Below are 13,209 nucleotides of genomic sequence, written 5' to 3'. Positions count from 1 at the left end.
AATTTGAGGCTCTGCTCAACTAGAATACACTGCATCTAAGTTTCATTGTTGGGAAGAGAGTAAGTGCATGGAGAGAAAAGAGCACCCTTCACAATTAACTCTCATGGAAAAAGCAAATACCCTGAAATATTAATTTTAATTGCAGAGCTCTAAAAAAAACATTTAATTTTAACTTGAGAGACTGCAGGACTGTAATCACTATAACTTAACTTGATTTGTCTTTTGAAAACTTCCAACTTGACATGATGCTGTCAAGATACCATTAGAACAGCTGCAGCACAGGAATGAAGCAATTTGTTTTTTTCATCAGTGAGCAATATTTGTAGTAATCACCATTATTACAAAAATGTAGAAGTAGCTTGATTTCTATGCTTCAACTACACTTTTGATGCCAACAATGGAATTTTGACATTGCACTTCTTATGTAACAAACTGCTAATGGGACAAAGAAACTACAAAATATCATTCATTATTCTACCATTTCTTACCTCACTTTGGAACCTTCCAAAATTGATCAGACCTGGGTTTGACAGGTCACCGGGTTTTTGATGGTAAATACTCAGAACAAAGTTCAAAGTAAATGTTGAAATCATTGAGGCAAAGAACTGGAACAAAGAAAATTTCCAAGAACAAAATTTAATGAAAAAGTGACAAGAAACCAACTAAAGAGACTTCACAATCATCAAATACCTCCCAATGAAGTTGATTTGTATCTATATTAAATGCTGGATTGTCATCAGTTTGTCCCATTATCTAAAGATTATAAAATTAGAAATTAGCCATAACAGTTACACTGATCCAATGGTTGAGTATCATATCCTGACTGGAAATGGAGTGGCTGCATCCAGATGTCCAAGACTCCAAACAAAATGACAATTAGTCCTCTCAACCTTTTTTGCATACAGATGAACCGGCATTCGATTATCCAAACAAGATCATGATACCCATGCTGTTCAGATAATTGAGGTTCCTCTGTATATTGCTTCAACCCTGCTCTCACATCTCAAAGTAGATGGCCAGCAACCAGCCTTCTGAAACCATTGCCAATGTCATATGTTATCAGTGAGAATTTCATTTTAAAACTTTTAAAGTGTAAATATAAAACAGTTTAGTTATATATTATACTAACACCGGCTCGCATTTAAATAATAACTGAAATGTAATAATGCACTAAAACATATTAGAAGTGTAACCAAACAGAATTCAACTCAAGGGCATGCAAGGACACAGCACCAGGCCAGACGACAAGGTTGGTCAAAGTGATAGGCTTTAAATAAGGAAGAAAGCTAAAAGATATTTAGGGAGGAAATTTCATAATTTAATGCCTAGCAGCTGAAGGCAAACCTGAAACAATGAAGAGACTTGAACTGGCCGAATTTTGGCTGCTCTGGGAGCTGGAAGAGGTCACAGAATAGAAAAGGGTGAAGTCAAAGAGGGATTTGAAAATATCAGAATGCTTTTTGTTCTTTCATCACTGGGACTGTTGACTATAATAATCATTTGAAAGAATTAAATATGAAATAACATGCTATATTCATTGCATGTTCCTCCAAACTGTCCTGAAAATTGGGAATGCCCTTCAAAAACATAGGTCCACAGAAGAATCTAAGGCTATACTTGGACAGATCTAGAAAAAAAAACAGTCCTTAAGGCAAGGACACCAATCTAAAGGGGCAAAACTCAATTTAATCAAATGCTCCCATTTAACTTACAGCTCCAATACCATTGGAGCTGGAGGAGGGGAAGACATGGTAATTTTTAATGGACCATTAATTCCTCATCCTGGGGATATGAGATCACATCTCACCATGGCAGCTGGAAGAATTAAATTATCTATAAAAGTTTGGAATTGAAAACTTGTCTAAATAATAATGCCACAACATGTCCTTCAGCGAAGGAAATTTGTCATACTAACCTGATCTGGTCTACAGATGACTCCAAACCCACAGTAGTATGGTCGACTCTTAACTGCCCTAACAAGCCACTCAGGATGTACTAAAACTATTACATAAAAGTTATAACATCCTGATTCACAGAGCCACCAGAAATGACCAAACTAGCTCCCCTAACAATCCTGCAAAGTCCTCCTTAATATCATCTGGGACGTTGTATCAAAATTGGGCAAGACTACTTTACAGCCATTGTCCAAGACGCAATCATCACTATCCTTGGGTTTTCATGCTAGTAGGAAAGAAAAATATAGGTACCTCAAGAAAAAAAAAAGCAGTGCCCCAGCATACTTCAAAATGAAAAAAAGAAAGAGAAAGCGGTGGGAAATGGAGATAAATACAGGTAACTGAAAATATGGTCAAAAAGAGTATTAAGGAATATTTTGAAAACAAAAAGCCATCTGGACGATGTGACCACAGAGATAGTGATAAATCCAAAATTTAAGAATATAGCAGCTAAATTAATAAAGAGAAAGTGAAAACAAATCTGATGTTGCAGGAACAGAGGATGCACAGTTATAAGGCAAGGTGAAGGTGTGGGTGGATGCATTAATGTCATCATGGGGAGCCAATGATAGACCTCCAGGCGGGATCACATGAACTGAGGAAAACCTACTACCAACAACATTGTGCCTAAACAGAGTTGGAAACATTACAAGCAGAAGCAGGATAGCTTTGCATTTGAGATAGATTGTAGCCAAAAAAAGTGAAGGCAAGAGGAGAAGGAGAAGAAGGACGACGACAATGACAAGATAACCAAAAATAAACAAACATGTGGATAGAATCTCTGACATCAATTTTGCCAGAACGATTCTGGTCTGTAGTGTGAGGATAAAGGTCCGATCAGAGTGCTGCAGGGGATTTTGGAGACACATTTATGGTTTAGATAGGACAGTAGAATGACAGAGCAAATCACTTAGATGGGAATGAGTACAGTAGTTTTGAAGAATGCAGTGCCCCATAATAGTAGTGACTGTGGAGGTAATCTAGTTTATGAAGTTCATTCACTTACAATACGCCATGTCAGCATTTGATTCCAGAAGGAAGCCCCCTCCTCCAAACTGAAGAGAACACCGCCTACGAAGTAAATTTACATAAAAAGGAAGCTTCATTTGAAAAATCACAAATCATATCAAAAGGTAAATCAGAAGATTATTCAAACAAGTGCATCACCAGATTGGAATGCATATGAAAATGCCTTCACTGCAAATTATCAGGGCAAACTATTTTTTGAATAATATTTTAGATGTCAGAATGATAGGTGGCTCTCCAAAAACAGAAAGAGTAAAGTTTAATTCTAGTGTAGTTATCAAACTGTAAATATTACATCCATTAGTACCTTACAAGGACAGTTGTGTTTTGGTGCTTTACTTATGAGCAACTGTAACTACCCAAGCATAATTTTCACTTCATAGCCAAAACGAGAATGCTGTCATATCAAAAAGAGAACTGATTTCAAGCCCAAACCCTAGTCACAAAAAGATAGCATGCTTGTCAATTCCCATGACAGCTCCCTCTGGACATATTTCATGGAAATAGTTGACTACTTAGTGCAAATTCAGGTCCAATTTTCCACCTTTTTAAAACGAGTATCATTTACTCTTTCAAAGAGCATTTTTATAGATAGAAGGTTTACATGCATGAAACTTTCTTTTTTGATATGGAAAACTTAAAGTGAGCAAATAGTTTTGATGAAAGGTGATTGATCTAAAATGAAAACTCCGTCTCTCTACATACTTTTCAATCTTTTGATATTCAGCATACAAACAGCAAATTCCTCAATGTCCCTTACCTACTGGGGCGCCGAACGCAGCAGAGACCCCTGCTGCAGCACCAGCTGACACAAAATCTCTTTTCTCAGTATCTCTGCGAAAATACTCAAATATCTGAAACATAAAACGGCAAGACAGCATTCATTTTCTGTCACTTACTTTAAAGCTATAAAGTTTGGTTTCTCAAACTGAATATTCAAATGGTGCTCTAGCCACAACTGCAGCAATAAACTTTCAGACTAAAAGGCTTCTTTAATAACTGGCAAAGAACTTCCTTTCTAGAAGTGTAACAGAATTGCTGGGTCTACATAAATTAAAGACAAATGAATAAGTAAAATTTATACCCATTTTCACAGACAAATGTACAGAGCCCAGTAAACAACTCAATTAATTTCTCCCTTTCCTAACCACAATCTAGGAATAAAAAGTCATTTGTTAGGACATAATTTGAATATCACTTAAGAACTCTTTATTGAAGCTCTTCATCTTGAACAAATCAACAAATTTATATTCTAGGCAAGAGTGTTGATTGGTAGGCAAATGGACTTGATGGTATCGGCATTGGTACGAGAATGAAGGCTGGTTAGCTCAGTTGGCTGGACAGGTGATTTGCGATATACAGGGACGCCAACAGCACAGGTTCAATTCCTACTCCATAAAAGCTCCATGAGCTCACCACAAAAGTTCTGCCTTCTCAACACCACCCCTTACCCAAGACATGGTGGCTCTCAAATTAAACTCACCAACTATCTTGCGCTCTGACTGTGAAGTCCAATGGTGACTTTACTTTTTATTCTGTGAGAATGCAGTAGTTAATGATAATTACACTTCACAGCCAGCAGGGTGACTAATTGGTCATAACACTGCCCTGAGAAAAAAATGAATCGCTGTCACATGTTTTGTTGAGTTGAAACAGGTGCATGTTTCAAAACCAGCGGCCCTTCTATTTGGAAATACATATAGTTTCTAATTCTTGTTATGCCGTACACTGTGAGCTCAAGCAACAATCAATGGTTGCCAGGATAATTCATTACATACTCAGTACTATCTAACAATGTTGTTCAACTGTAGAATCACATCAAAATGTTGTGAATTTTGTCAGCCTGGGCAGATTGAGTATGATCAGTCCTTTGCTTGTTATGAAAACAGCTAAAGAGATATACTGCTTGATATGATTCATAAGTCTTCAGAACATATGGCCTATGTAGCTAGCATCATACCAGAACTGAAATTCATATATCCCATCCCTTATTGTGTAAAACCTCATCATAGCTTTGCCTGTTGCTCAAATGTTTAAGATACTTTGAAGATAGTGCACTTTTCAAGATCACCTTAGAGCTTTTTCTACTTTGGCAGACAATGGTGTTAAAAATGGAACTCGACTGCTCAAGTTGCTGAGTTTGTAAGTCATAATTATGGAAAGTCTAGATCACTAATGATATGGTTCTGCAGTACAGATATCTATAGACTTCTTGAGCGGTACAATGATGAATATGCTAGCTTTAATGAGTGCAGAGACGGTCAATTATCATTATCTGCTGCATTCTTCATGGCAACGTGTCTACCAGAGTCCACTTGCCAATTAATTAGCATTCTCCTCTCGTATAATGTCGAATTTCCCCTTCATCGATATTCATGGGAATTGTCCAGATGAGCGCAAGACAGCGTTTCAACTAAAAGTATTTCATCAGCGAGAATTAAATTTAGTAATTCTCCATGATATCAATAAATTTCAATATACAAGGTTCCCAAATAAAAAGATCAATCTCATATTTCATATTAAATTTGCTCCAACACAAGAACAATGAACACAGGTATATTGATATTAACAGTTCAATCAATTGTATAGGCCTAGACTTCCACTCAGATCACAGCACAACCTGGATGGAATGAAAGGAAACAGCATAAAATAATTTTACATCTTAAATGTACATTGGTTACACAATAAACTAAATTATGCTGGAATTTGTGACATCTTTTAAGGTTCATAAGGTCAATCACCTGACATAATCTCAGTCCACCACCCTGATCACGTCCCCCAGGGCAAAATGGTGAGTACTCATCCATCAGATGTGCACATCACATGTGCCCAGAATTCTCCACATAGCTTCCATCATCCAACCAACAATGATGAGTAACTGCAGTAACCAGCAATCATCTAAAGCCTCATTCAAATCTGTTTCTCATGTTGACAATATAGTTATTTTAAATTACTTTATCCAAGTTCAAATTCAGTCAATTAATCCAGCCTTGATACACCAGACCTTTGGCAAATAAAACAGAAATAACCAAATAACGTATTGGTCAAGTGAAAAAAAAGTATTTGAACAAATTTGAAGTGCATACTCAGTTACCCAAAAGTCTCTGATTATTGACCAGAACAATATTAAAACAATAACATTCTGTGTAGTACCAATATGCAGATTTTGCATTGAGTTTTGTGAACAGAAAGAGAAAATAAATAAGAGAATAGTGTGAAAACGAACCTTAAAATCTCTCTTCAAGGTTGAGGACCTGCCTTGTGAAATGCCAGCTGCAATTACAGCACCAGAATGAATCATAGGACCTTCCTAGAAGGAAGAGTTAGTAACATGAAAATACAGCGGTGTTAAAATTTGAAACTTAATTTAATATATTCAATTTAGAATTAATTATGAACCTTAAATTGAATCCATTTCAAGTTATCCATAGAATCTCCAGTATGAAAGTAGGCTATTCGGCCTATCGAGTCCACACCAACCCTTTAAAGAGAATCCCACCCTGATGCATCCCTTACCACTGTAATCTTGCATTCCCCATGGTTAACCCATCTAGCATGCACACCTCTGGATGCTATGGGCAATTTAACATGGCCAAACCACTTAACGTACACAACGGTGGACAATGGGAGGAAACCACAGCACCCAGCAGAAACCCACGCTAACACAGAGAACGTGTAAACTCCACACAAGTTGCTCAAGGTTGAATCAAATGTGGGTCCCTGGAGCTGTGAGGCAGCACTGCTAACCACTGAGCCACCATACCACCCTCAACATATTTTTGTTGTTGATATGTAATTGTAAGTGCTGATTTTTTTAAAGAACTTTCATGGAATCAGAATGGCTAGATCACCAATATAATTTTCCCCAGTAACTTAGCTTTATTTTCTTCAGTCACAGAATGTGTGCACTGTTGACAAACGCGGCATTCAATGCCCATGTATAACTGAACTAAACTGTGCTAAACTACTTTCTTCAACTTTAATTGTTCAGGTGGTAAAGCTACTTCCACAGTGCTTGTGGGTGGAGAGCTGCAGGGTTTTGACTAATCAAGAGGGCCTTGATCCTAGATGGCATCAAGCATCTTGAGTGTTTTTGGAACTGCACTTCAGTGAGGTAAGTGGAGAATATAGTATTCTTTTACACAGAGTTATGCCTTATGAAAGACTTTGGAGAATCAATAGAGAAGGCACAGCTTCTGACCTTCATTGTTGCACAGTAATTACATGGCAGCTTTGGCCAGCACTGGGCCCAGGATATTTATGGTGCAAGATTTGACAATGGGAATGCCATTCATAGTCAAGGAGAGATACAAGTTGACTCTTGAGCTAGAGATTATCACTGTCTGATAGTTGTGCAGCACAAATGTTACTTATAAATATAGATGTACTCCGTCTGGTTGAGGAGATTAGAAACAGAGGCCATAATTTAAAAATAAGGAGGATGCCAGTTAGGACTGAGATGAAGAGAAAGGTTTTTTTAATTTAGAAGTTGGTGAATCTTTGGAATTCTCTATCCCAGAGGGCTGTGGAAGCTCAGTCATTGAGTAAATTTAAAGCAAAAGTTGATAAATTTTTGATTATTAATGGCATAAGGATAATGCAGATAGTGAGTGTAAAAATGGGTTGAAATATTCAAATCAGCCTTGATTGTATTATTGCCCTGTTCCTACAGTCTCATGTTATCAGAAAGCACAGATTTAAGCAGACACTTAAGCAATCGGAGATATTCATGAAACCAACATTAAAAGCCACGAATTTTCTCCCAGAAGGGAGTGTCCAGAAGTATTTCTGTAGCCAGGAAATAACTTTAGTATTAAATAAAGTTTGAATTTAAAAGTCAGTTGAATAATTTTAATTGACTTTACTAAAATAAAAACAGGTGCATTAAATTACCCTCAATAAATTGAGGCTGATATAAATCTGCAAACACTACCACAGTCCAAACTTTCACCAATTAGAATATTTCAGAAATCTATGTCTGAATAAGTTAGGCAACTTGCAATTCCTGTTTTCACTTTACACTTATATTTTTCAAATGATCAGAACTTCACTTTTTAAAAAATGCATTCACTCATGGGACATGGGCATTACTGGCTGTCCAGAATTTGTTGCCCATCCTTAGCTGTCCTTGATAAGGTGGAGATGAGCTGCCGCATGAACTGCTGTAGTCCACATGCTGAAATTAAACCCACAATGTTGTTAGGGAGGGAATTCTAGGTTGCTAACATAGTGAAAATGAACGAAAGGAGATAAATTTCCACATCAGGCTGGTGAGTGGCTTGGAGGGAAAATTGTAGATAGTGGTATATCCAAATATCTGCTGTTCTTGTCTTACTAGGTGGAAGTGATCATGGGTTTGGAAGGTGCTGACTAAGGTGAATTTTTGCAGTGCATCTGGTAGATAGTACACATAGCAGCGACTGAGCATTGGTGGTGATGGGAGTAGATGTGGTGCCAATCAAGTAGGCTGCTTGCCCTGCATGGTGTCAAGCTTCTGGAGTGTTTTTGGAGCTGCACCCATCCAGGCAAGTGGACAGTATTCCATCACACTCCTAACTTGCCTTGGAGATCATGGACAGGCTTTGGGGAGTCAGGTGTGAAGTTACTTATTGCTGCATTCCTAGCCTCTGACCTGCTCCTGTGACCACTGTATTTCTATGGTGAGTCTAGTTGAGTTTCTGACCAATGGTAATCACCAGGATGTTGATTTTGGTGGATTAATTGAATATCTAGGGATGGTTGATGGATCGTTTCTTATCAGAGATAGTCAGTGCCTGGCATTTGTGTGGCATGAATATTACTTGCCACTTTTCACTGGATGCTGTCCAGGTCTTGTTCCATTTGAACATTGGCTACTTCAGTACGAGGAGTCGTAAAAAGTACTGAACATTGTGCTTTCATCAGCAAACACCCACACTCTGGCCTTATGATAGAGGGAAAGTCATTATTGAAGCAGCTGAAGATGGTTGGGTCTAAGACACTTCCCTGAGGATGTAGAGGACTGACATCCAAAACCAACCACCTATCTTGTTCTGTGCCAGGTACGACTTCAACCAGTATCCCAATTCCCATTGATACCAGTTTTGCTAGGGCTCCTTAACGTATCAGTCAGTCAAATGTGGCCTTGATGTCAAGGACTGTTAGATTGTTAGACTCACTTGACCTCTGAAATACAGCTCTTTTGTCCTTGATTGATTCAAATCTGAAATGAGGTCCAGAGTTGAGTGGCCTTGGCAGAACGTAAACTGGAAGGCTGGTGAGCAGTCTTTGTAGCTCTAAGCACATATATGTGTTGCAAGGAATGAATGGCAAATCCGACCCAACCAGAACTTATGCAATTTCTTAAACGCCATCAAATTGCCCAACAATTTTGTTAAACACAACTTATAAAATGTTTGCTTCCTAACTGTAACTGCCTATTTCAAACCACTTATTCATGTCCAGCTTAAAATGAGCAAAACAGGAAACACTCAATAGTCTGCACAGCACATGACAGATATAAGGCTTTCTGTTTAAAACGGCTATGCTAATCTAGCACAGCAGCAATATAGGTTTTAGGACAGATCACTGACTCATTAGTATCCCTAACAGAAGCCAAAAAATACTCATGACTGGATCTCTATTAAAAGCATACCAAAACAATGACTTGCTTTATCAGATTTAATCAAGAATGCACATTTGGCTTAATACTAATTAATGTATTTTGGGATTAAATACTAAATGCTTAATGCATGACTTTAATATATACCAAAAAACATTTCCAGATTTCAAAACCATCAGAAAAGACTATGCAAAGCAGTTCATGCAGGATATGGGAAACAGAACTTGTAGAGAAACAGCATGTGGCTATCTCTGTTGTACATTACCTTCCCAACTGCCAGTCCACCAACAACAGAGGAGATCACGCCAAGTACTTTGACCATCAGAGTCTGCAAGACAAACAGAACCAAAACTCTGAAGAGCAACAGTTCTTTACAAAGGGAGGTAGGTCAGTCCACAATGAGGAGAGTGGAGAGAAAGCTACTACTCCACCTGCCTGACCAGCCTCTTGAAATCACTCTTCAGTCTACAGCTTCTTTTGCCATCAAAAGTGCCAGTAAATATCTTAATCATACCTCCTTCCTTCACATTAAAATGTTTGATATAACCCACAGAAATATTCATGAAGCAATATGCTTAGCCAATCTCCAAGCCAAGTTTGAACCAACTCGCTACTTTGCCTTGGACCCCATGGCCTTTGTTTTTGTCAGCACTCTACCAAAAGCCCTGTTAGAATTGATACAGCATGTATCAAATTCACTAACCCCACTCTTGTTAACTCCTCAAAATACGACATCACGTTTATCAGATCTAGCCTCAATAAATCTGTGCTATTAATCAAGATTTATTCTTTCATCAAAATTCTTTCCAATAAGTTTCCACAGTCCAGGCTTGGCTGCTAGACCTGTAGCTATATGTCTTATTCCCTTCTCCCTTTTGAGACCTAACTACCGATTTATAATAGTTTACCATCACTTCCAGGCTGTTGTACCCCCTGCTATTGTTTACAAAACTGAGTTTTCATGACATTTTTAAACAGCATGTACTTTATTGAATGCAGTTTTAAAAGCATGATGTATGCTTGATTATGTCAAAGTGTAGAAATGGGTCAAGGTGGATCAACATGGACACAATTAGGCAAGATGTCTTTTATGATTTCAAATACAGCTGTTCCACAGCTGTGACCGAAGGGAAAATGTGACTTGACAGATTCTTGGGAGTTGTCGGAAAGATGGCGTTCGGAGGGTCCACACAGGATGAGGATGAGAGAGGAAAAGGAGATTGCAGATGGGATAGATGTTTGCAAGGACAGATTTTGTTTGCAGAGAGAGATGGCGACAGATTTGTGAAGAGGTTAGTGTCTTGATAACATCACCTGGTACAGGGTCAGAAATTAAGCTGATCATCAATAGTCTAGTGGAGATATGATGATGAGAGTTGGTGGTATGGCTCTAGGACAAAAATAAGTCCCAAGTTGGAGAGAAATTAGAAAAAAAATGCATGTTCAAGGCAAGGAAAAGAAGAAAAATGCACAGACAGATCAAAAGATGTTCCAAGTCAGACAGTATCATTTTCCCTTCCATGGGGTGAATGAGAAAGTTGACAAGACGAAGTAACTGGGTGAGATGGTCCTGGAGAGATAATGACTGAGGTGGGAAGAATGAAGAAAGTAAACTAAAGTAGGTCAAGTGGGTATTTAATGGCTTTGACTTGCCAGCAGCTTATCTTCCCAAGGAAGAGAAAGGCTTGTTTCTTGACTAGGAAACTAGGGAGATCTGTCTGCTAGGGTGGAGTTATCTCTATTTGCCCAAATTAAGGATATAGATAAGCAAAAGAGGGTGGATACAGAAGCCGCCACCCTATTCTTTTCTCTGACACACACCTCCTCTCTGACTCCTCCTTCCTATCAGATCAGAAAATAAATTCTCCCTTCTTACCACTGGATTCCCTGAAGACCAGATATCCAGCAATAATATCTAAGACCCAAAAACAGCTAACATCTAATTAGCAATGTAGGATTTGAATTGTGGCCCATGATTCACCAAGTAGCTTACTGGTCGTCTTGTACCTACTTGACTGGAGCTTGATCCAGCAAGCTCTCTCACTGGCAAGAGTGAAGAGTCAGTCAGCATTGACCATTCCTGGCACCACACTTAATGCTTTGAGCATGAAATCGTTATCTTAGTGACAGAGAAAGCCATGAGTTTCTCATGATTAGAAATTGAGAGACCAGGGTTTCAACTAGCTGGTTGGTCATACAAAAACTATTGTAAGCTTTCTTTGCATGTCAGCATGTTCATAGTACAGCCAAATCTCAAGATGAGTTGCTAAACTGACCATGCACTATAAAAATTCAATTGTGCATCCTGTGGATTTACAAGAATGAAGATGTGTACAGAGTGGGAGATGATAAGCATTCTATTCAGAATAAGGAACAAAAGTCATTGCAGAACTAACATGATGAATGGGAACCAAAGACTGCACAATACTTATTTCACTTCCCCTGAAAGGAAAACATGCAATATGTTGTGAACAAATACACATTCAAAATCAGCATTATTTTTCTCCTTTTCCCTTCTCTTTTAAGTAAATCAATATAGAAACAGATTTTCTGCATCCAGATCACCATTAGCCATATTCAATTTATGAATAGACATTGCTTATTTGAAAATATGACATGCTAATTAGAGTGACACATTGTTTGTATCAGTGGTGTTTTCGGAGGACTAGATTGTTTCGCCCTTCAGTTTCTTCCAGCATGTAATGAGATCATACTTGATCTATTCCTCAACTCAATGTATCTGCCTTTGATTTACATCCTTCAATACCCTTACCTAACAGAAATTGATAACACAATTCATTTTCAAGTTTCCCCACTGGATAGCAAAGGTATCTATCCAATTCTGTTGAATCCTCCTATAATTGTATCCCCTCGATGTAAAGAAGCTAGTAGTGAACTATCATAAAGGATACAAGTTCAGGCAATCTGACCTCAATGTAACTCTTCAAACCAAGGTGCCAGTCTAAAGCCCCAGTTTCAAGAATAAATTAAAACATTAACTTAATGCATTATAGATATGAACAGAGTTAAGACATGGAGACAGCCAGCCAATTCAAATCAGCCTTTCTACCTCTGTATTCACTACACAATAAAATTATATTGAGGACCCCCAAATACTCACTCCAATGGTGCCTAACTAGAATTCTGAATAATCAACCCCAGACTTTGAAAATAATTAGTTTCCAGAAATCAGTTTGTACATTAAACAAAAGACTTAAAATGTTATTTTGTATTTTGTTAGCAAAGAAATAAATTAAACAACAGGATATGCTGATTAATGTTTGTGCTTTAAATCAACAGTATCATTTTTGGCCAACATTCACACAAAAGGCAGACAAGCTTAAAGGACAAATTTAAGAAAATAACAAAACTGGCTATATTATTTAAATGACTTTCATGACATGTTGTTTCGCAGGCACAAATTTAGACTCCTTGGTTGCTTTTCAGAAACATTGATTAGGGATACAAGTTCACGCACTCAAAAGGCAGCAATACTTCTAACTCAGCTCTCTCTGGGCTTCTGGACACTGGTATATCAGATTAGCTGGGAGCTTTCAAATCTTCATACTGTCTTAACAATAGCCCAGAATCATCTCTCAGAAAACAGCTCAAAAAGCCACTAATTCT

The 13,209-nt window shown here is 37.9% G+C and overlaps 1 protein-coding gene across 1 annotated transcript in view; it reads right to left on the bottom strand.

The window, feature by feature from the left end:
- Positions 1-13,209, bottom strand: part of clcn7 (chloride channel 7) — a 70,882-nt gene that overhangs the window by 35,071 nt on the left and 22,602 nt on the right. Inside the window, exons 8-12 of the mRNA XM_072559610.1 lie at positions 9,848-9,910; positions 6,208-6,291; positions 3,742-3,835; positions 2,962-3,026; positions 489-605 (exon numbers count right to left, since the gene is read on the bottom strand). Of these exons, the coding sequence (XP_072415711.1) occupies positions 489-605; positions 2,962-3,026; positions 3,742-3,835; positions 6,208-6,291; positions 9,848-9,910 (423 nt within the window). The remainder of the gene's footprint in view (positions 1-488; positions 606-2,961; positions 3,027-3,741; positions 3,836-6,207; positions 6,292-9,847; positions 9,911-13,209) is intronic.

The sequence above is a fragment of the Chiloscyllium punctatum genome, chromosome 40, assembly GCF_047496795.1.
Source record: "Chiloscyllium punctatum isolate Juve2018m chromosome 40, sChiPun1.3, whole genome shotgun sequence".
Classification (NCBI taxonomy): domain Eukaryota; kingdom Metazoa; phylum Chordata; class Chondrichthyes; order Orectolobiformes; family Hemiscylliidae; genus Chiloscyllium; species Chiloscyllium punctatum.
Note: the sequence above shows the minus strand (reverse complement) of the source record. Positions and strands in the feature narration are given on the sequence as shown.